The sequence below is a fragment of the Capricornis sumatraensis genome, chromosome 10 (assembly GCF_032405125.1).
Source record: "Capricornis sumatraensis isolate serow.1 chromosome 10, serow.2, whole genome shotgun sequence".
NCBI lineage: Eukaryota > Metazoa > Chordata > Mammalia > Artiodactyla > Bovidae > Capricornis > Capricornis sumatraensis.
The window spans coordinates 1841789-1862179 of NC_091078.1; the positions used below are offsets into that span (position 1 = coordinate 1841789).

At 40.6% G+C, this 20391-nt stretch overlaps 1 protein-coding gene across 1 annotated transcript in view; it reads left to right on the forward strand.

The window, feature by feature from the left end:
• The window catches only part of PARG (poly(ADP-ribose) glycohydrolase), a 117409-nt gene that overhangs the window by 78195 nt on the left and 18823 nt on the right, over window positions 1–20391 (forward strand). Inside the window, exons 13-15 of the mRNA XM_068982315.1 lie at window positions 3274–3421; window positions 14073–14151; window positions 15577–15685. Of these exons, the coding sequence (XP_068838416.1) occupies window positions 3274–3421; window positions 14073–14151; window positions 15577–15685 (336 nt within the window). The remainder of the gene's footprint in view (window positions 1–3273; window positions 3422–14072; window positions 14152–15576; window positions 15686–20391) is intronic.

Genomic DNA, 20391 nt, shown 5'->3' on the forward strand with positions numbered 1-20391 from the left:
CTCCAGGCAAGAATACAGGAATGGGTTGCCATGCCCTCCTCCAGGGGTGGAGGGATCAACCCAGGGATCAGACCCTGTTCTCCCACATTGCAGGCAGATTCTTTACCATCTGGGCTGCCATGGAAACCCTGTTCATCTGTATCCTTTACTTTATCCTTCGCAGTAAATCAGTAAGTGAAAGTGTTACCCTGAGTTCTGTGAGCTATCCTAGCAAGTCATCAAACCTTGGAAGGGGATAATGGAAACTCTGATTTATAGCTGGTGAACTCGAAGTACCAGTCTGGGGCTTGAAATTGGCATCTGAACTGGGGCAGTCTTGTAGGACTGAATCCTTGGCCTGTGTGATCGTTCACTGACTCCTGGTAGAGAGTGTCAGAACTGAACTGGATTGTAGGACATCCAGCTGGTTGTTGCAGAATTGTGGAAAATCCACACATCTGGTGTCAGAAGTGTTGTGAGTGTGGTAGTAGTGTGAGAGTAAAGAAGAGACCCAGGAGTGAGTTCTTCCTATACAGTATAGAAGTCTCTGTTACATTACTTACTAAATTCTGGGTTTTTCATTGTATATGACTATGTATGTACACAATTTGTTGTATATGTGTAATCTCAGTTCAGTTCAGTTGCTTAGTCATGTCCGACTCTTTGCGACCTTATGGACTGCAGCACGCCAGGCTTCCCTGTCCACCAACTCCCGGAGTTTACTCAAACTCATGTCCATTGCATTGGTGATGCCAGCCAACAATTTCATCCTCTGTTGTCCCCTTCTCCTCCCACCTTCAGTCTTTCGCAGCATCAGGGTCTTTTCCAGTGAGTCAGTTCTTTGCATCAGGTGGCCAAAGTATTGGAGTTTCAGCTTCAGCATCAGTCCTTCCAGTGAATATTCAGGACTGATTTCCTTTAGGATTGACTGGTTGGATCTCCTTGCAGTCCAAGGGACTCTCAAGAGTCTTCTCCAACCCCATAGTTCAGAAGCATCAATTCTTTGGCGCTCAGCTTTCTTTATAGTCTAACTCTCACATCCATATGTGACTTGGAAAAACCATAGCTTTGACTAGACGGACCATTGTTGGTAAAGTAATGTCTCTGCTTTTTAATATGCTGTCTAGGTTGGTCATAGCTTTTCTTCCAAGGACCAACCAGATGCCATGATCTTAGTTTTCTGATTGTTGAGTTTTAAGCCAACTTTTTCACTCTCCTCTTTCACTTTCATCAAGAGGCTCTTTAGTTCTTCTTCGCTTTCTGCCATAAGGGTGGTGTCATCTGCGTATCTGAGGTGATTGATATTTCTCCCGGCAATCTTGATTTCAGCTTGTGCTTCTTCCAGCCCAGCGTTTCTCATGATGTACTCTGCATATAAGTTAAATAAGCAGGGTGACAGTATACAGCCTTGACATACTCCTTTCCTGATTTGGAACCAGTCTGTTGTTCCATGTCCAGTTCTAACTGTTGCTTCTTGGCCTGCATACAGAACTCCTCAAATAGAATAAGACAGAGTTAGAAACTGTTTCTTATGTGTTGCCCCATAGAGCCTTGGCATACTGTTGAGGACATAGTAAGTTTAAGACAAATAATGCTGGCAGGCTGAGTTTGCTTTCTCTTGTTGTTCACTTGCTAAGTCATATCCAACTCTTTGCAACCCCAGGCTTCCCTGTCCTTCACTGTCTTCTAGAGTTCACTTTCTCTTGAGGATTGTCTAACCCACCCAACTTTATTAGTAGGAACTTGGGGATCCCATCATAGTGCTCCATAGAAAACTTACATGTAATTTTAAACTAAATTTCAAGTATTAATTTCTTGTTAAACTAGATTTTTTTTAATCTTCATTTTCCGCCCCTTAGGTGTATTAAAAGAAAAAGTTCATAATATTTATGCAGTTTGGGGCTTGTGATTGAATTTAGAAGGAAGAAATCTTTATCCCTTAAAACGTTATTATACTCTGTATAATAGAGTATAATAGGTTCATCCTAGAGCCTATTATGCAGGGTGAAATAAGTCAGAAAAAGAAGAGCAAGTGTCATAGACTAGCGCATATATATGGAATTTAGAAAGATGGTCCTGATGAAACTATTTGCTGGGCACCAGTGGAAATGCAGACACAGAGAACAGACTTATGGACACGGGTGGAGGGTGGGCAGGAAGAGGGTGGGGTGTATGGAGAGAGTCATGTGGAAACTTATTACCATATCATTACCATATGCAAGATAGATAGCCATTGGAAACTTGCTGTATGACGCAGGGAATTAAAAACAGGGCTCTGTAGCCTAGAGGGGTGGGGTGGCGAGGGAGGTGAGAGGGCAGTTGGATTTTGTAAAGCAGCTATCTTCAATTTAAAAATAAATAAATTTTTTAGAAAAGAAAAAAGAATTACTCAGAAAAGGTGACTTCCTAAACTTTTCAGATCTTTTAAGGACAAGTGTTTGATTGCCATGTTATATGAAACAGATGCAGGCTATGTGCCTTGAAGATATCATGGGTTCAGTTCCAGACTACCACAGTAAAGCAAGTCACATGAACTTTTTTGTTTCCCAGTGTTTATAAAAGTTACGTTTACACTATACTGTGGGCTTTTACGTGTCCAATAGCGTTGATGTCTGAGGAAATGTACATGCCTTGATTAAAAAGTACTTCTTGCTAAAAAAATTCCAGCCGTCATCTGAGTCTTCCACAAGTCATAATCTTTTTGCTGGTTGAGGGTTTGAAATATTTCAGGGATTACCAAAATATGACACAAAGTGAGCAAATGCTGTTTGTTAAATGGCACCAAGAGCTTTGCTTGATGCAGAGTTGATATAAACATTCAGTTTGTTTAAAAAAAAAAATTTGCAGTATCTGTGAAGTGCTTTAAAGCAACGCACAATAAGATGAGATATGTTTGTGTAATTATATTAATGTCATATGAAGTACATAACGGAAGTTGAGTAGTGAATGGTGGAGAGATGACCTTAAAACCTTTCCAGATAAAACTTCCCTTGATTTGTAGCCCTCAGAGCACAAATAAGGTTTCTAAACAAGAGCCCATATGATTACATTGAGGCTTTTGCCTAAACGCAAATTCTGAGGTTTTGGAATCCAAAGAAATATTCAGAGATGCTAACTGCAGTGAAGTGGAAAGAGTGCAGTCAACCACAATCCAATATCCCTGGGAAGATTGATAATTTGGGGATTGATTTATATAGGGAAGGAAAGGAAGGTCAGAGCTTAGAGGGAGTACTTCTTAATCATAAATGCAGGTATTTGAAATCAGCGTTTAACATGTCACATCTTCCCAAATAGGTGGATTTTGCAAACCGTTTTGTCGGAGGTGGTGTGACCAGTGCAGGACTTGTGCAAGAAGAAATCCGCTTTTTAATCAACCCTGAGTTGATTGCTTCACGGCTCTTCACTGAGGTGCTGGATCACAATGAGTGTCTTATCATCACAGGTTAGTTCTGAGACATCTGGACAGTGGAATAGTTCTCCATCTGTGACGGTCATGAAGACTAGAGGCCACTCAGTTATAGCTTTTCTTTTCCATGGGCATTGGTCCCAATATTTTTTTTTTTTTAACTTTTTATTTTGTATTGAGGTATAGCCAGTTAACAATGTTGTGATAGTTTTTGGTGAACAACAAAGGAGTTCGTCTTAATATTTTATTTCATTAATTTCTACTTGTTTTTTTTAATTGTTAGTTTCATTTTCATAATCTTGAGTAAGATATTTTATCCCCACATTTTCTTTGTTGGTTTCTTCATCTGAGGAACAAGGGTAAAGATGGTTCAGTTACTCTGTGGTTGGAAAATTTTATGATATAGTACCCTTAAAAAAAAGACAGTGATTTGTCTTTGAGCATGAATCCTATTACTATCCTTTTCTTATACTTCCAGAGTGATTTGTCGTGCTTCAGTATGAACACACTAAGTAGAAAAAACAGGTGCAGTTTGAAGAGGGCCAGTGCAACAGCGAGCTTTATAGAAGGGAGATGAGTCCGTGACCTTGTATTTATTCTAATTTCTAATCTGAAGAGAAAAAGTATGATTATCATAGTGCCTCTTTGACTTATGTTAACCCGGGAGGAGAAAAGATGGAAACATAGTTAAATTTGTACTTAGAAGGCTATTACCAGGATTTACAGCATTTTCCTTAAGTTTCTCCAGATTGCAGTATCACTATGTCAGAGTATTTTCTTGTGTATAAGCTATCCAAAAAAATGATGGTTAACTCATAACTCTGAAGAAACTCTTAATCAGCCACTGTAGGGAAGGTAAGCCTTTTTTATTCAGGTACCTAAAAGAACGTACTGTGTCGCATCCAGCTGTTTACAACCCGATGGACTGTGGCCCGCCCGGCTCCTCTGTCCATGGAGTTTTCCAGGCAAGAATACTGGAGTGGGTTGGCATTTCCTTCTCCAGGGGATCTTCCTGACCCAGGGATTGAACTCACATCTCTTGTGTCTCTTGCATGGGCAGGCAGATTCTTTACCACCGTACCGCCTAGGAAGTCCCCCTGAGAGCACATTCCCGTATAAAAGCCGTAACCAGCCATCAGTTGGCGATGCTTTCCTTCTTTCTGCAAAAGAAGATTCATTTCCTCTTTCAGTCTATTCCCACTTTGAGATTAGTGCAGGAGACTCACAGACTAAGTGTAGAAGAATCTGGTTGGCTGTCATTCTCAAAGATGACAGTGGGGTGAAAACCATCTCCTGTCCTATCAAATGTATAACTCAGCTTAGTCCATCTGCCAAGGGGCGTATGACAGGACTAAGACTCGGGGGCCGCAGTGTTTACCTCAGATGCATTTGTAGGCAACCTACAGGGATGTATCTAAGTTTTGTCCCTTATGTTCTGCTTTCAGGATTCCCTCTTTGTCTTTCAACTGTTCTATGATGTGTAGATCTCTTTGACTTTATCCTATTTGGATTCATTGGATGTCTTGAATGTTTATATAAATTTGGTACATTTTTGGCCATTATATCTTTAAGTATTTTTTGTGTTCCTTTCTCTCCTCTTTCTTTCTAGGACTCGTATTATGCATGTGTTGGTTCAGTTCAGTTCAGTCGCTCAGTCGTGTCTGACTCTGCGACACTGTGGATTGCAGCACGCCAGGCTTTCCTGTCCATCACCACCTCTCGGAGCTTGCTCAAACTCATGTCCATCGAGTTGGTGATGCCACCCAACTATCTCATCCTGTGTCATCCCTGTCTCCTCCTGCCTTCAGTCTTTCCCAGCATCAGGGTCTTTTCCAATAAGGTGGCCAAAGTTGGAGTTTAGTTGGTACATTTGGTGATATCCCATTGGTCTCTGAATTCTGTTCATTTTTCTTCATTCTTTTTGTTTCTGAAACTGGATAGTTTTAATTGACTTATCTTTGAGTTCACTGACTCCTCCTTCTGCCATCTCTAACCTGTTTTTTAATCCTTTCAGTGAAATGTTTATTCCAGGTACTATACTCTTCAACTATAGAATATCTATTTGATTCTTATCTCTATTGAGATTCTCTATTTGTGAGGCATTGTTCTCATATTTTCATCTAGTTATTTAGACATAATTTTCTCTAGGTTTTTTTTTTTTTAACATATTTAAAACATTTGACTTAAAGTTTCTGTTTAGTAAGTCCAGCATCTGAGCTTCTCAGGGAGTTACTCATGAATACTTTTGTTCCCTGAAGATGGACCCAACTTTCCTGTTTCTTTGCATGTCTCAATTTTTTGAAAACTGGACATTTTAAATGTGGCAACTCTTGGAATCAGATTTTCTCTTTTCCTCAGAGTTTGTCTTTGTTGCTGTTTGTTCAGTGACTTTCCTAATCCTGTGAAATCTACATTTCACGTGTGGTCACTGAAGTCTCTGGATGGTTAGATTAGTGGTTAGCTAATGATTAGACGGAGATTTCTTTAAAAGCCTAGAACTTATGAGTCACTCATTCTTTGCCAAAGGGCTCTCTGTTTATGTTGGGGCTCACATTCAACACTCCACCAGGCAGTTGACACTTCTTCCTGCTTGCATGGAGCTTCAAGATCAGAGTGAGGCTTGTTATCAAGATATACACAGCTTACTGTGTTTACCAATATTCAGTCAATTTTTCTTTAATAAACACTTCTCAGACTGATGCAAGCCTTTGGTTAATTCCTACAGTTCAGAAAAAGATTCTCACAAGTTTTACCAGTGTTAAATTATTACTATTTTTATAATAATAATAATTATTATTATTTTATAATATTAATTATTATTTATAATAATAATTATTATTATTTTTATGGATAAGGAATTCTGTGAGGTTTTTATGCCATCATTTTCGCTGATGTGTCCTGATCTTTTAGAAGTGCTTGTAGGTGAAAGGGCTTTCAACAAGTTATTCCATACCTTTTAGATAATGCTATATTATTTTTTATAATATCCTTGTGATTCTGCTGTTTTGGTGAGGTAAGGCAAAAAAATAAAAGTTGTTGATGGAGTTTGTGGGAAGTTTAGAATGTAACTTCAGCAAAGAAATTTCTTCTTTGATAGAAATGCAGCTATAACCTGAAGTTAATAACCTGAAGCATTTCATCCAGTATTCTGAGGTTGATCCAGAATGTACTAAAAGAGAAAGATAAAACCTTTGATTCTCAGCATTGTCTCGACTCACATACTGGTCATCTGTCTGCATTTGCTGTGTGTCATGTATGCAGTTAAGAAGGATGCAGTTAGAAGTCATTAGGGGACAAAAAGTGTATGGAACTACAAACAAAAAAATTAAACTGTCATAAATTCATTGTTGGGCTTATGAATACTTTGAATATTGATCTCAGACTGTTTTAGAGGGTACTGAAGGTCTGGAATGTGATTGTCTCCAGTATTTGAGTGTATCGAATAATACTCTTAAAAGATTTTTAATTTTTAGCTGTTAAGCTAGATTTGAACTGAAGACTCAGAACAAAATATTCCATCCATTTTTAAAGATGAATTTGTAAGAGATGTGTTAGAGTGCAGGGCATCTAAACTGAAAGCTCATCTGTCTCACTTGCTGCGCTTTTGCTGCACGAGAGAAGCAGTCTCCTGCCATTTTCCATCAATGTTTCTGTAAATAAAGGACGTAATTTCCCCTGGGACTAGTAAAACATTAGATTTTTTTTCCTTTTTTAAGGATAGTTTCTCCCCAGTCTAAAAAAGCTTCATCACTCTGGAGTTATATCTGATCTGATTCACCTGCAGCCACTGTAAAATAGATGGAAAATCGCAGACCCATGATTCACCTTCCCATCTGTAATTACCTCAGGCTAAGGACACCCGGGGCGACTTTACCTCAGCATTTTCCCCCATATCCACTTAACTCTATTTTAGTGCCTCCTAATTAATATCTGTGATGTGATGTTCCCTTAATGGAAATGGCCATTTCATCATCTATTTGATGTTGGATTTCTGCCATCTCCCTTCTTTGGAGACTCTTAACCATGTACTGCAATCTATCTGCCTGATCAATTCCATTCCTTCAATGATTCATCCAGACTCAGTGAGCTAATGGCTGTGACTGTGCTGCCTGAATCTGTAGAAGAGTTTGAGAAATTGGAAATAAATTAAATTTATCATCATTGTGGGGCATCTGGTTGGTATCAGACTTTTAAATGAATATGAAACAGGTCGTGCAAACAGGCAGATACTTTTATCCAGACAGTGTTATTCCTCTACTTGCTGTAATTCTCCCTGGAGCAGTCATGAGTTAAAACCTTTCAATAAGTATGGATAGCGGGAAGGAATTAAAAACTCTAATCTTCCCCCAGAACATCCAATAAATAGCTTCGGTACTAAAAGGTGTTACTGTGGTGCTGTGATATTGTTTTGAAATTTCTGTGAGAACATAAAGAAGATGCCTAGGCATGAAACTTCCTGAGCAGAATGTTTGTGTGCTTAATATAAAACCTGCCCTCTAGTGAATCAGATTGTCCTAAGCATCACAGGTCCTTACATCTTTTGTATCAACAGAATTGATAGAAAGGACAGAAGTGGACCCCCTTGTTTATAGTTCTGGTGCTTTTCATTGAGTAACACTAGAGGTGTCCATCGCTACAAAAACAGCCCTCAGTTCAGTTCAGTCGCTCAGTCGTGTCCAACTCTTTGCGACCCCATGAATTGCAGCACGCCAGGCCTCGCTGTCCATCACCAACTCCCGGAGTTCACTCAAACTCATGTCCATCGAGTCAGTGATGCCATCCAGCCATCTCATCCTCAGTTGTCCCCTTCTCCTCCTGCCCCCAGTCCCTCCCAGCATCAGAGTCTTTTCCAATGGGTCAACTCTTCTCATGAGGTGGCCTAAGTACTGGAGCTTCAGCTTCAGCATCATTCCTTCCAAAGAACACCCAGGACTGATCTCCTTTAGAATGGACTGGTTGGATCTCCTTGCAGTCCAAGGGACTCTCAAGAGTCTTCTCCAACACCACAGTTCAAAAGCATCAATCCTTTGGCGCTCAGCCTTCTTCACAGTCCAACTCTCACATCCATACATGACTACTGGAAAAACCATAGCCTTGACTGAAGTGAAGTGAAGTCACTCAGTTATGTCCGACTCTTTGCGACCCCATAGACTGTAGCATACCAGGCTCCTCTGTCCATGGGATTTCCAGGCAACAGTACTGGAGTGGATTGCCATTTCCTTCTCCAGGGGATCTTCCCAACCCAGGGCTCGAACCCAGGTCTCCCGCACTGTAGACAGACGCTTTGCAGTCTGAGCCACCTTTATTGGCAAAGTAGTGTCTCTGCTTTTGAATATGCTATCTAGGTTGGTCGGCCCTACATCACTACTAATGACACCAGCTGATTGGGAAAGACCCAAATTCAGTTGGAGTTTGACTTTTCTTAATTTTTATTAGTCATGGGAATGAAAGGCAAGAGTGTTCTTTCTGCTGCATAACCACCACTGTTTTAATGATACGAATAAAATTGGGGTAGATGGTTTTTGTATAAACCTTCTTGCTAGGGGCATAACCCATTAGTATGTAGAATTTCTTTAATCTCCAATTATCTTTTGCTGTTCTCATCATAAATTTTCATTACTAATAAAAGAAAATAAGAATTTTTCTTACTACTACTAAATCTAAGAACTCATAAAGTTGTAATAAGCTCTTGAAAAGATTTAAATGGGTTCCTTAAGTTTTTAACTTAGGTGAAGATTTATCTTTGAGCATGAAGTCTTAAGGCTATCCCTAGGGAGAGCTATCACAAAGGTCATTCAGACTTTTGTCTCTTCTTTGCTGTTATCATTGTTTACCTTTGCATTTTCAGAAAAGTTTATCAACAAATTTAAATTTTCAACAAGCTAAGGGCAGTTGTCTTTCAGAACAAACAACATAGTTGTGAAAGATGTTTCCTTAGAAAACTCAGGATTTAATTTGTTGAGAGCAAAAGCTTCTATATGTACATTTTTGATTTCCCAAGCCTGAAGGAAATAAACCTAACTTTGTTTCTCTTAGGAAAGAAGACAGAAACCACTCTAAAATGCAATAGAAATTGATCATTGGTATTTTATATTTTTCAGCCACTTTTCAAAAGACAGGTGTTTGTTATCTGTAATTAAGAGATCAGAGTAGGCATTATTATTATTATTATTATTATTGCTAAGAATAATAAACAGATTTGCCCACTGCGGGGCCAAAGACAGAAGAAGATTGTTCCCGTCGCTCTGTTTCCAGTCATGCCGGCAGACCAGGCTTCTTTCCAGCCTTGCATAAGTGGAGTCAGATGGCTTTGGTTTCTCTAGCATATGTGTCTGCGTAGTTAGTCGTGTCCAGTGCTCTGTGACTGCCGGGCTCCTCGGTCCATAGAATTTTCCAGGCAAGAGTACTGGAGCAGGTTGCCCTTGTCGTCTCTGGGGGATCTTCCCAATCGAACCCATGTCTCTTATGTCTTCCGCACTGGCAGGCAGGTTCTGTTCCAGCTAAGCCACCAGGGAATCCCTTGGTTTCTCTACTCTCTTACAAAGTTAAGTCTGATGACACCAAATACCAACTAAAGGTATTGAAGGGTTTTAAATTTGTTTTATTTGGTTTTCCAAGCAATTCTTTGAGATGAACAATATAAAAATTATTGACAGGGTGGATTTTTAGGTGTTGAAATGCAGTCCAGTGAGATTAGGCTACTCGGGGATTCACTTTGGGTGATTCCTTGTGGCTCTTGCTATGCCATGCTCTTGGTAAATGAATTTTTAAATATATGTCAGTTATGTAACAGTCCAGATTAAGTATTACTGGATTCATCCTAACCTCCATGTACTTCCTGTTTTGCTGTTAATTATGTTTATGCAGCAAGTACTTACTCAGCTGCTCCTGTATTCTTACATTGTGTGTGCGTGATAAGTCACTTCAGTCCTGTCCGACTCTTTGAGACCCCAGGGACTGAGCCCACCAGGCTCCTTGTCCGTGGGATTCTCCAGGCAAGAATACTGGAGTGGGTTGCTGTGCCCTGCTCCAGGGGAAGATGCTAATGTAGGCACAAACGTTAATAATTTATAGTTCCTGCCCTTGAGAAGCTGTCAGTCTAGTGAAGAAGATGGATTACATTTTTAACAGTTTTATTAAAGTATAACTGGCATATAACAAATTATATATATTTAAAGTATACAGTTCCGTAAGTTTTGACATATGGCTACTCACATGAAGTCATCTTTTTGCCTGTGTTTTAGTTGGGGTTTCTTTTCTTTTAAGTGAATTTCTTTATTTTCGTTGGAGGCTGATTACTTGTGGTTTTTGCCATACATCAACATGAACCAGCCATGGTACAGTCTTTTACTCTTGAGTTTTGGAAGTGCTTTATATGTTTTAGGTAAGTCTTTTATCAGGTACATGGAATAAATCTTTTCATTATCCTCAATTACTTTTGAAAAACAGAAGTTTCTAATTTTGAAGTCCAGTTTATTAATTCGGAGTTTTGGGTTTTGTTTTGTTTTCGAGGGTTTTTTTTTTTAAGTTCTTTCTGATTTGATTACTGTAGTTTTATAATAATTTGTGAAATCAGTGTGAGCCCTCCAACTTTGTTCTTCAGAGTTGTTTGTTGAATTTATCTACAAAAAAAGCTTCTTAGAATTTTAAAAAATAATTTTGTTTACTTATGTGTTTTGGCTGCGCTGGGGGTGCGTTGCTTTGTGCATGCTTTCTCTAGTTGTGGCGAGTGGGGGCTTCCCTCCAGTGGTGGTGCCTGGGCTCCCCATTGCGGCAGCTTCTCTCACTGTGGAGCACGGGTTCTAGGCACACGGGCTCAGCAGTTGCGACTCACCGGCTTAGTTGCTGCACAGCCTATGGAAATCTTCTTAGACCAGGGATCAAGCCTGTGTCCCCTGTATTGGCAGGCGGATTCATGTCCGCTGCACCACCAGGGCAGGCCTAGAAGTTTAATTTAATTAAGGCTGTTTTGAATCTACAGATCAATTTGGGAAGATTTGACTTTTAAAAATTTTATTGAAGAACAGTTCACCGTTGTGTTGCTGTCCTTGGTACAGCACAGTGACTGAGCTATATATAGGTGTGCGTGCGGTTCTCTTCATATTCTTTTCCCTTATGGTTTGTCGCGGGACATTGGATACAGTGCCCTCTGCTCTACAGTGGGGCCTTGTTGTTCCCACACCTTATATGATAGTTCTCCTTTCCTGTTCCCAAACGCCCAGTCCTTCTCGCCCCTACTCTCGCTTCCCCTTGGTTCTCTGTGTCTGAGTCTGTGTATGTCTTGTAAATATGCTCATTTGTGTCGTTATATTCCATATATAAGTGATATCATGTGGTATCTTTCTCTGCTAACTTACTTTGCTTAGTACAATAATCTCCAAGTCCATTCATGTTACTGCAGGTGACGTTATTCCATTCTTTTTGGTGGCTCAGTCATAGTTCAGTGTGTGTGTGTGTGTGTGTGTGTGTGTGTCCACGTGTGTGTGTCTGTGTCTTGGCTGTTGTAAACAGTGCTGCTGTGAACGTAAGGGTGCACATATCTTCTCTTTGAATACACTTGTCATACATTCTTTAAACTGGGACACTTTCTCAACCTTGTGTTTGTTCACCTTGATATTTTTAAAATATATAAGCCAATTACTTGGTTCAGTTTAGTTCAGTCGCTCAGTTGTGTCCAACTCTTTGGGACCCCATGAATCGCAACACGCCAGGCCTCCCTGTCCATCACCAACTCCCAGAGTTCACTCAAACTCACGTCCATCGAGTCAGTGATGCCATCCAGCCATCTCATCCTTGGTCGTCCCCTTCTCCTCCTGCCCCCAATCCCTCCCAGCATCAGCGTCTTTTCCAATGAGTCAACTCTTCTCATGAGGTGGCCAAAGTATTGGAGTTTCAGCTTCAGCATCATTCCTTCCAAAGAACGCCCAGGGCTGATCTCCTTCAAAATGGACTGGCTGGATCTCCTTGCAGTCCAAGGGACTCTCAAGAGTCTTCTCCAACACCACAGGTCAAAAGCATCAATCCTTTGGTGCTCAGCTTTCTTCACAGTCCAACTCTCACATCCATACATGACCACTGGAAAAACCATAGCCTTGACTAGACGGACCTTTGTTGGCAAAGTAATGTCTCTGGTTTTGAATATGCTGTCTAGGTTGGTCATGACTTTCCTTCTAAGGAGTAAGCGTCTTTTAATTTTATGGCTGCAGTCACCATCTGCAGTGGTTTTGGAGCCCAGAAAAATAAAGTCTGACACTGTTTCCCCATTTATTTCCCATGAAGTGATGGGACCATCACTTGGTAGAATATCTCTTTTGAGGTGTTGCCCCGTGTTTTTTCATAACTAGATTCAGTTTATTCATTTTGGTAGGAACCCCACGGAAGTATGGGCTTCCCTGATAGCTCAGTTGGTGAAGAATCCACCTGCAGTGGAGGAGACCCTAGTTTGATTCCTGAGTCAGGAAGATCCGCTCAAGAAGGGATAGGCTACCTGCTCCAGTATTCTTGGGGTTCCCTTGAGGCTCAGCTGGCAAAGCATCTGCCTGCAATGCAGGAGATCTGGGTTCAATCCCTGGGTTGGGAAGATCCCCTGGAGGAGGGCATTAGAACCCACTCCAGTATTCTGGCCTGGAGAATTCCATGGACTGTATAGTCCATGGGGTTGCAAAGAGTTAGATACACCTGAGTGACTTTCACTTTGCCACTGAAGTATATCTTTTGAAGAGAAAAGTAGGACCATAAAATCCACATACAACTTACATGTATAGGGAACTTACAAGTTAGCCCTTTGAATACCTGTTTCCTTCACTTATGGGGACTACATCTGTGGATTCAGTCAGCTGCCGATCGTGTAGCACTGTAACATTCACCACTGAAAAAAACTGCAGTGTAAGGGCGCCCATGCACTTCAAACTCATGCTGTTCAAGAGTCAGCTGCGCTAAAAATAGCATTGATCTTAGTTCTCAGTGTTGTCTTGTTTCTCTTTTTCATACGTGAAAAGTATTGTCTTGCTCAGGGTCTTCAGCTTTTAATTTTACTGTTTGTTGATTCTTGTCAAGCAGTTATTGAGTTGGCCATAGAAGTTGGAATGAGCTTATTTAGTGAAATAGTAGAAATTATTGCCACTGTGGACACCGCCCTTGTTCTTATGTTCAGGTCCCATGAATTAGACACCTGTGTTAAAGGCCAAGCTTGGTACCTGTTCTTATCAGATGTTAATTATGCTTTTCTCCCTCCCTGTCTTCTCATGCATAATATCCTGGTTATACAAAGCCCTTTGAAATATTTTGCCTTTTGGTAGGCAAATCCTAAATTTAATCTTATTGATACTTTTCTTAGGGAATGTTTTTATATAAAATTTATTTTCTCAACAATGCAAATTAAATATTACCATCAGATTACTGACCCTGAAGACAGTGGACTTTTATAAAACACAGTCTTTATGTGCTCGTCAAAGAAAAATGAATATGGCAGACTTTTCTTTGTTGATTGGACCATTCATTCACTGTACATTAAATATTGTGGTTGCTTCTGGAAGCATCATTTTTTTTCTTCATGTGAAATAATAAGTCATTAAGACTAGTGGGGTTTTTTATCTGCTTGTGTTTCTTAACAGAGACCCTTTAGAGGGTGTAGTTTCTAAGAAATAATTTTTTCTGAAAAATAATAGTGGCAGATTGTTTGTTTCAGGTACTGAACAGTACAGTGAATACACAGGCTATGCCGAAACATACCGCTGGGCCCGGAGCCACGAAGACAGGAGCGGAAGGTGAGTTCATCTCTACTTGAGTATCACACAGCCCAAAGCTACGGAATGTGGGCTTGACCCTGGTACGTTCTGCCTTCCATCTACTCTCACTTCAGAAATATAATTTTCTTCTTGAATTCGATAGTACAGGTTCACTAGTAGTTAAAACAGATTCACCAGCTCTATATACTCAGAGAAGAACAGAGAAAGAAAGGCCAGATATCTAAACCGAGACCAGGAAGGGCACAGCTCTCTGCAGGCGTCTCTGCTGCTGATTGTAAGCATCCAGTGAAGGTTAACTTCCAACAACAAACTTAATTTGAGTGGATTCTAATTACAGCTTAAAGCCTTTAAACAGCCTTCTTAGTTGTCCTTAACTTCTGTGAGATTAGGTAAGTGGGGGAAACCTGTGTTGGGACAATTTGCCTAATACCATAAAACAGTTGCTGGCAGAACCTATGGTGAGCTTTGCTGCTGCTGTCTCTGGTTTCTTATTGAAGTACATTCTTACACTTCGACATTTTTGCTTCCCCAGAGGCAAATTTTTATTGAAAACCTGTGTGTGGCAAATGTGTGTGTGTTTCAGTGGGAAGAGCCATTGTGGCAGAAAAAAATCAGCCCCCGCCCTTGCAGCCATACAGCCTTATTCTTCATAATATCTCAAGTCCAGTTGCTAGTCTGCCTTTGTTTTGGATAAAGCATATGGCTGCAACAGTTACTAAGGTGGATTTTTAATTCTTTATTATTCTTTACAGACTAGCATGAAGGCTTCTGTTGCTATTCTTCAGTGTGAAGCATTGATGGGAATATCATTATATGCATGTTTATGAAGAGATGAATATTTAGAATTTCATGTTTCCAAAATCACCATCTCATCCCACTTTTCCTGTCTCCGCAGGCAAATTGTTATTGTTTGCTTTGATTTATTTGCCTTTTAAAAAATAATTTTGTGCACTCAGCAGTTGAAGGCAGCAGGTAGAATTTAATATTGAATTGTTACACTTTTTTTTTACCTCAGCACTTGACTCCTTGGGACTAGTTTTTGGACGATATACGGTGATGTTACAAACTCAGTGACTTAGAGCAGTTCTTCCAGAACAGAGGAAAGAGCTCTTGTCCAGATACAAAGGCCAGGTCTTTGGTGTTGGGAGGAAAACAAAGAGCTAAATACCTTTGGTTTGCCCACCAGACCTTTTACCCTCGAAGACTCACTGTTAATGGAGTGTCTGGTTGCAGTGCACTCTATCTTTTCATTTTACTGATTAATGCTTGGTGCTCCACAATACGTGTGCCTTGGATGTCCTGATTTGCTGAGACACAAAGCCATCGTTTGGTTGGTTTGTAATGTATTAACCCCGCCGAAGTCTCCGACCCTGCCCTGGCGGGGGTTGTTGTCTGCTGAGTGCCTTTCCCCACTCCTCCTCGCCCCCGTCTGTCCTGCCCCAGGGACGACTGGCAGCGGCGCAGCACTGAGATCGTTGCCATCGACGCCCTGCACTTCCGACGCTACCTCGACCAGTTTGCGCCCGAGAAGATCAGACGGGAGCTTAACAAGGCCAGTAACCTTATTTCTCCGTCCGTCTGGCAGCTGCATCTATCTGCTGCCGTTTTATTAATGCTGAATTAATGCTCTCTGGTAACTCCTGCAGCGTCAGGACGTTTGCCCACAGTGCTCCTGAGTTAATGGGTCTGTCAGCTTGTACAGGATGTGCTTTCCGTTTTGTAATTGTTTGATGACTGATGCCAGATAGACTGTTGCTTGATATTAAGCCCCACACATGCATTTATCTCATCAAGTACATTTAGCTGCTTTGGAACATTATCATTTTAAAACGATATAGAAATGAATGAACCTTGAAAGTTTTTTTCAGACCTACCCAATGACACTTTCTCTGCAAGGTATGCTATCAGGATTAAAACAGATAAACCATGAAAGTGAAGTCACTGTTGTTCTCATATTGGTACGAGTCATGTAAATTATTTTTATTTGGCAATTTGACATATTTATGATGGAATATATGGCTTTCTGTGCTTAGTTTTATCTCCTGTAATCATTTTCTTTTTTAATTGTGTTACAGAAATACAAAAATGAGCTAGACCTATTGTTAGTTCAGGTTTTTACTAATTAACCATAATAAATAAACTAACTTACAATAGCATTCTTATTCTGTTCTCTAGGTAGATAGGGCCTTACCAAAACTGTCGCTTTTTTCTTTAGTTCCTCAAATTACTCTCATGGCCAAGACTGACCCAATTCTGAAAACCATTTTTTAGCTTCCATGAATAGGGTTTGGTCATGACACTCTCTGCTTAGATAAGGTGTGTGTTTTGCATGACCCCCATGTGCCAGTCCCTACATAGGCTTTTGGTAATGAGAGCCGACCGGGTGTACCGCTGCAAGGGAGCTGGGAGTGCTGCTGGACTGGCATGTGTGGCCCTCTGTATATCATCTTCACCTCTTTTCCCTGGGTCTGACCACAGGAATGGCCTCTGTGTGGTGCTCTGCTAATCCCAGCTCAAGCACCTTACCTTTCATGTTGTTTATAAAATAGCCAAATAATCCAGATAGGCTTTTACTATGCTTAAAACTTAGGGGATATTTCCAATATAAGTACATTTGTTATCTTATATCCTAATGTACTTGAGCATCTAATTTGCTGTTGAACATATTTTTAAAATATACAATTAGGTTATTTTAACATTTGAAGTTCTCAAAGGGATCCCATAAAAAGTTTGAGGAGTAAATGCATTATTTTCCGAAATTGAACTTACATACAGATTCCATTTTTCTTTAATTCCTCAGAAAAGCTGTCCAAAAAGATTGTTCTTTGATATGTCAACAGTTATAATTTCTCTTTTATATGACTCATGATACTAAGGAATATCTTTTAGGTACCTTTTAAATGTGAGCCTGCTTTCACTGCCTAAACTCTTGCCTTAAAGCAGTTGTCTCCAAGCACATGGTGTTTTTATTACACAGCATATCAAGTAGAATAAGATTTATATTTAGCTTTTCATCAAAAGTGTTTGTGAATGGGTCACATGGTCATTGATAGTAGAAGTAGTGGCTATGGGGGTCCTAGGATACCAGGGAGGTCCTGATGCAATCTAGTATCCTTATAAGAAGAGATTAGGTCATACAAAAACAAACCAAAAAAAAAAAAAAAACCAGGAGTGCATGAGCACAGAATGAATACCGTGTGTGGGTCTGCATGAAGGTGACCACCTGCACGCCAAGGAGAGGGTCTCAGAAGAAACCAAACACGTGGACACCCTGATCTTGCACTTCCTGTCTCCTAAACTGAGAAGAGTAATGTCCGTTGTTTTACTCACATAGTCTATGTGGCACTTTGTTACGGCAAGAAATACATGGAAAGTTTAGAGGGACATGTATGAAAAGGAAATGTATTTAACCATTATTGTACATTAACACACATTCCAAGGTTCTTTTTTTTTTCAATGGATAATATTTATATTCCCACAAATACTTTTCCTGCAGGAGCTGGATCATTCACTTTTACAGATATAACCCTGGACATAAATAAATATTCTCATTTTTAATTCCCCATGGCTAACTGATGACACCACAACTTGGAGAGCATAGTAAATTAAATGTTTTACATCTCACTGGGTTTTGTAAACTTAGGTTTAAAGCAGAACTCTGTATTAAATCACTTCAGAGATAACTTGTACAGTGCTTTTTTTTTTCCGTATGCCAGAAAGAAACTAGACAGGAACAGAAAAACTCCATTTTTCCAAATGAAGCAATAGACCAGCTTTCACCGTCAGAATTCAGTGTGGATCTCTGAGCTCCAGGGGGCTTGCTGCTTTGGGGTGTTACTCAGGCTTCCTCAGCGGTGCAGTGGTCTCTGAGCTCCAGGGGCTTGCTGCTTTTGGGTGTTACTCAGGCTTCCTCAGCGGTGCAGTGGTCTCTGAGCTCCAGGGGGCTTGCTGCTTTTAGGCATTACTCAGGCTTCCCGGAGGTGCAGTGGTCTCTGAGCTCCAGGGGGCTTGCTGCTTTTAGGCATTGCTCAGGCTTCCCGGAGGTGCAGTGGTCTCTGAGCTCCAGGGGGCTTGCTGCTTTTAGGCATTACTCAGGCTTCCTGGAGGTGCAGTGGTCTCTGAGCTCCAGGGGGCTTGCTGCTTTTAGGCGATACTCAGGCTTCCCGGCGGTGCAGTGGTCTCTGAGCTCCAGGGGCTTGCTGCTTTTGGGCGTTACTCAGGCTTCCTCAGCGGTGCAGTGGTCTCTGAGCTCCAGGGGGCTTGCTGCTTTTAGGCATTACTCAGGCTTCCTGGAGGTGCAGTGGTCTCTGAGCTCCAGGGGGCTTGCTGCTTTTAGGCGATACGCAGGCTTCCCGGTGGTGCAGTGGTAAAGAATCTGCCTGACAACGCAGGAGACATGGGCGGAGCCCCTGGGCTGGGAAGATTCCCCTGGAGGAGGAAGTGGCAGTCTGCTCCTATATTCTTGCCTGGAAGGTTCCACGGACAGAGGAGCCTAGTCGACTATAGGCCAGGGCTTGCAAAGAATCAGACAAAACTGAGCGACTGAGGACAGACACACAACAGATAGCAGCCGAAAGGCAGGCCCACAGAGCGCTTTATCATCTCTGGAAACAACTGGCTCTATCCAGGCTCCTCCCGGCCTGCTGGACCCTCATCATGACTGACGAGAAGAGCCGGTTTTTAAAGGGATGAGTCAGACTCCTTTCATCTGACTGATACAGTGAAGCTGTGTTTTAAACCTGTGAAAGGTCAGCTAGGTAACGTTTTCTAGGAGAACTGTCTTTGGATTGAAAAGATTTATGACTTCAGGATGTAAAAGTAACAAATAGCTCAGCAAAGGAAGAAAGAAATCATCTGTGGAAAGTTGTGTTTAGCCATGTTAGACTCAATCCAGTAAGATTAAGTAACGAATATATCCCATGGAGTCATCTGGATCAGAAATTTAACAAAGTGAGGAGACCATCTGAGCAGGAAATCACCACTTCCCTTTTAAAACTAATGTATTGATTTTGCTGTTTTTGTTATTATCACCAAATTCAGGAGTGGATTGTTACAGTGCTTGATTAACAAAACCGATCAAGTCCTCGCTGTTGATAGTTCAAAGAAGTTCAATATCTGATCATTTATAATTTTTTCTTGAAGTCTGCTACTTTACTTTTCAGGAATATTGGTTCAAAATGTATCATTTTTAGTGAGTTTTCCCTTCAGTTTCTCAATGTATAGAATCAGAATAACCATAGAAATATATAATCTAATCTCTGATTTCATACGTGGGAAATCTAAGGCCTCAATGATGCTTTCATTTTATATTGCATCTTGAAAAGGCAACATCCATTTACTAAGGTTACAGTTATTTTAAAGACAAAATATCATCTATAATTTTACATTTCAAATAATCATTTTCATTTTTGTAGGACTTTCCACACAAATATTGTTTCATATAAATGTGTTCAAAAGTGACATAAATATTGTATTTATCCTAATAACATTTTTCATACTTTCTAATGATCTTCATAATAATATGATAATGGCCATAAAATTAGTTGGATTGACATATGAGGACTTAGCTGATATACTAAGACTTAGCTATTAGTTTTTTAACTAAACTAATGGTGGTCCCAGGGTTCTCCTTATTATATACAAGGTGGTGAACATCTTTGTGGAGCTTCCCCGGTGGCTCAGATGGTGAAGAATCTGCCTGCAGTGCAGGAGACCTGCGTTCAGCCCCTGGGCTGAGCAGATCCCTTGGAGAAGAGAATGGCAGCCCACTCCAGTATTGTTGCCTGGAGAATCCCATGGACAGAGGAGCCTGGCCAGCTACAGTCCATGGGGTCACAAAGAATCAGACATGACTGAGCAACTAATACTTTCATTTTAAACATCTTTGTACAGTTGTTACTTAATCAAATAAAAGAAATTTACAAAGAAGAAATTTATAAAATTGTTACTGAATCTAAGAATAATTTTAAGACAATATTACTTTATTCTCTTCTAAAAGGTTCTTCAGTCGCTCAGTCTGGGAAAAAAAAAAAATCAGGAGTGCACGCGCACAGAATAAATACCATGTGTGGGTGGGTCTACAGGAAGGTGACCGTCTGCACGCCAAGGAGAGGGTCTCAGAAGAAACCAAACACGTGGACACCCTCATCTTGAACTTGTAGTGTCTGGCTCTTCAACCTCTTGGACTGCAGCACGCCAGGCCTCCCTGTCCTTCTCCAACTCCCAGAGTTTAGTCAAACTCATGTCCATTGAGTTGGT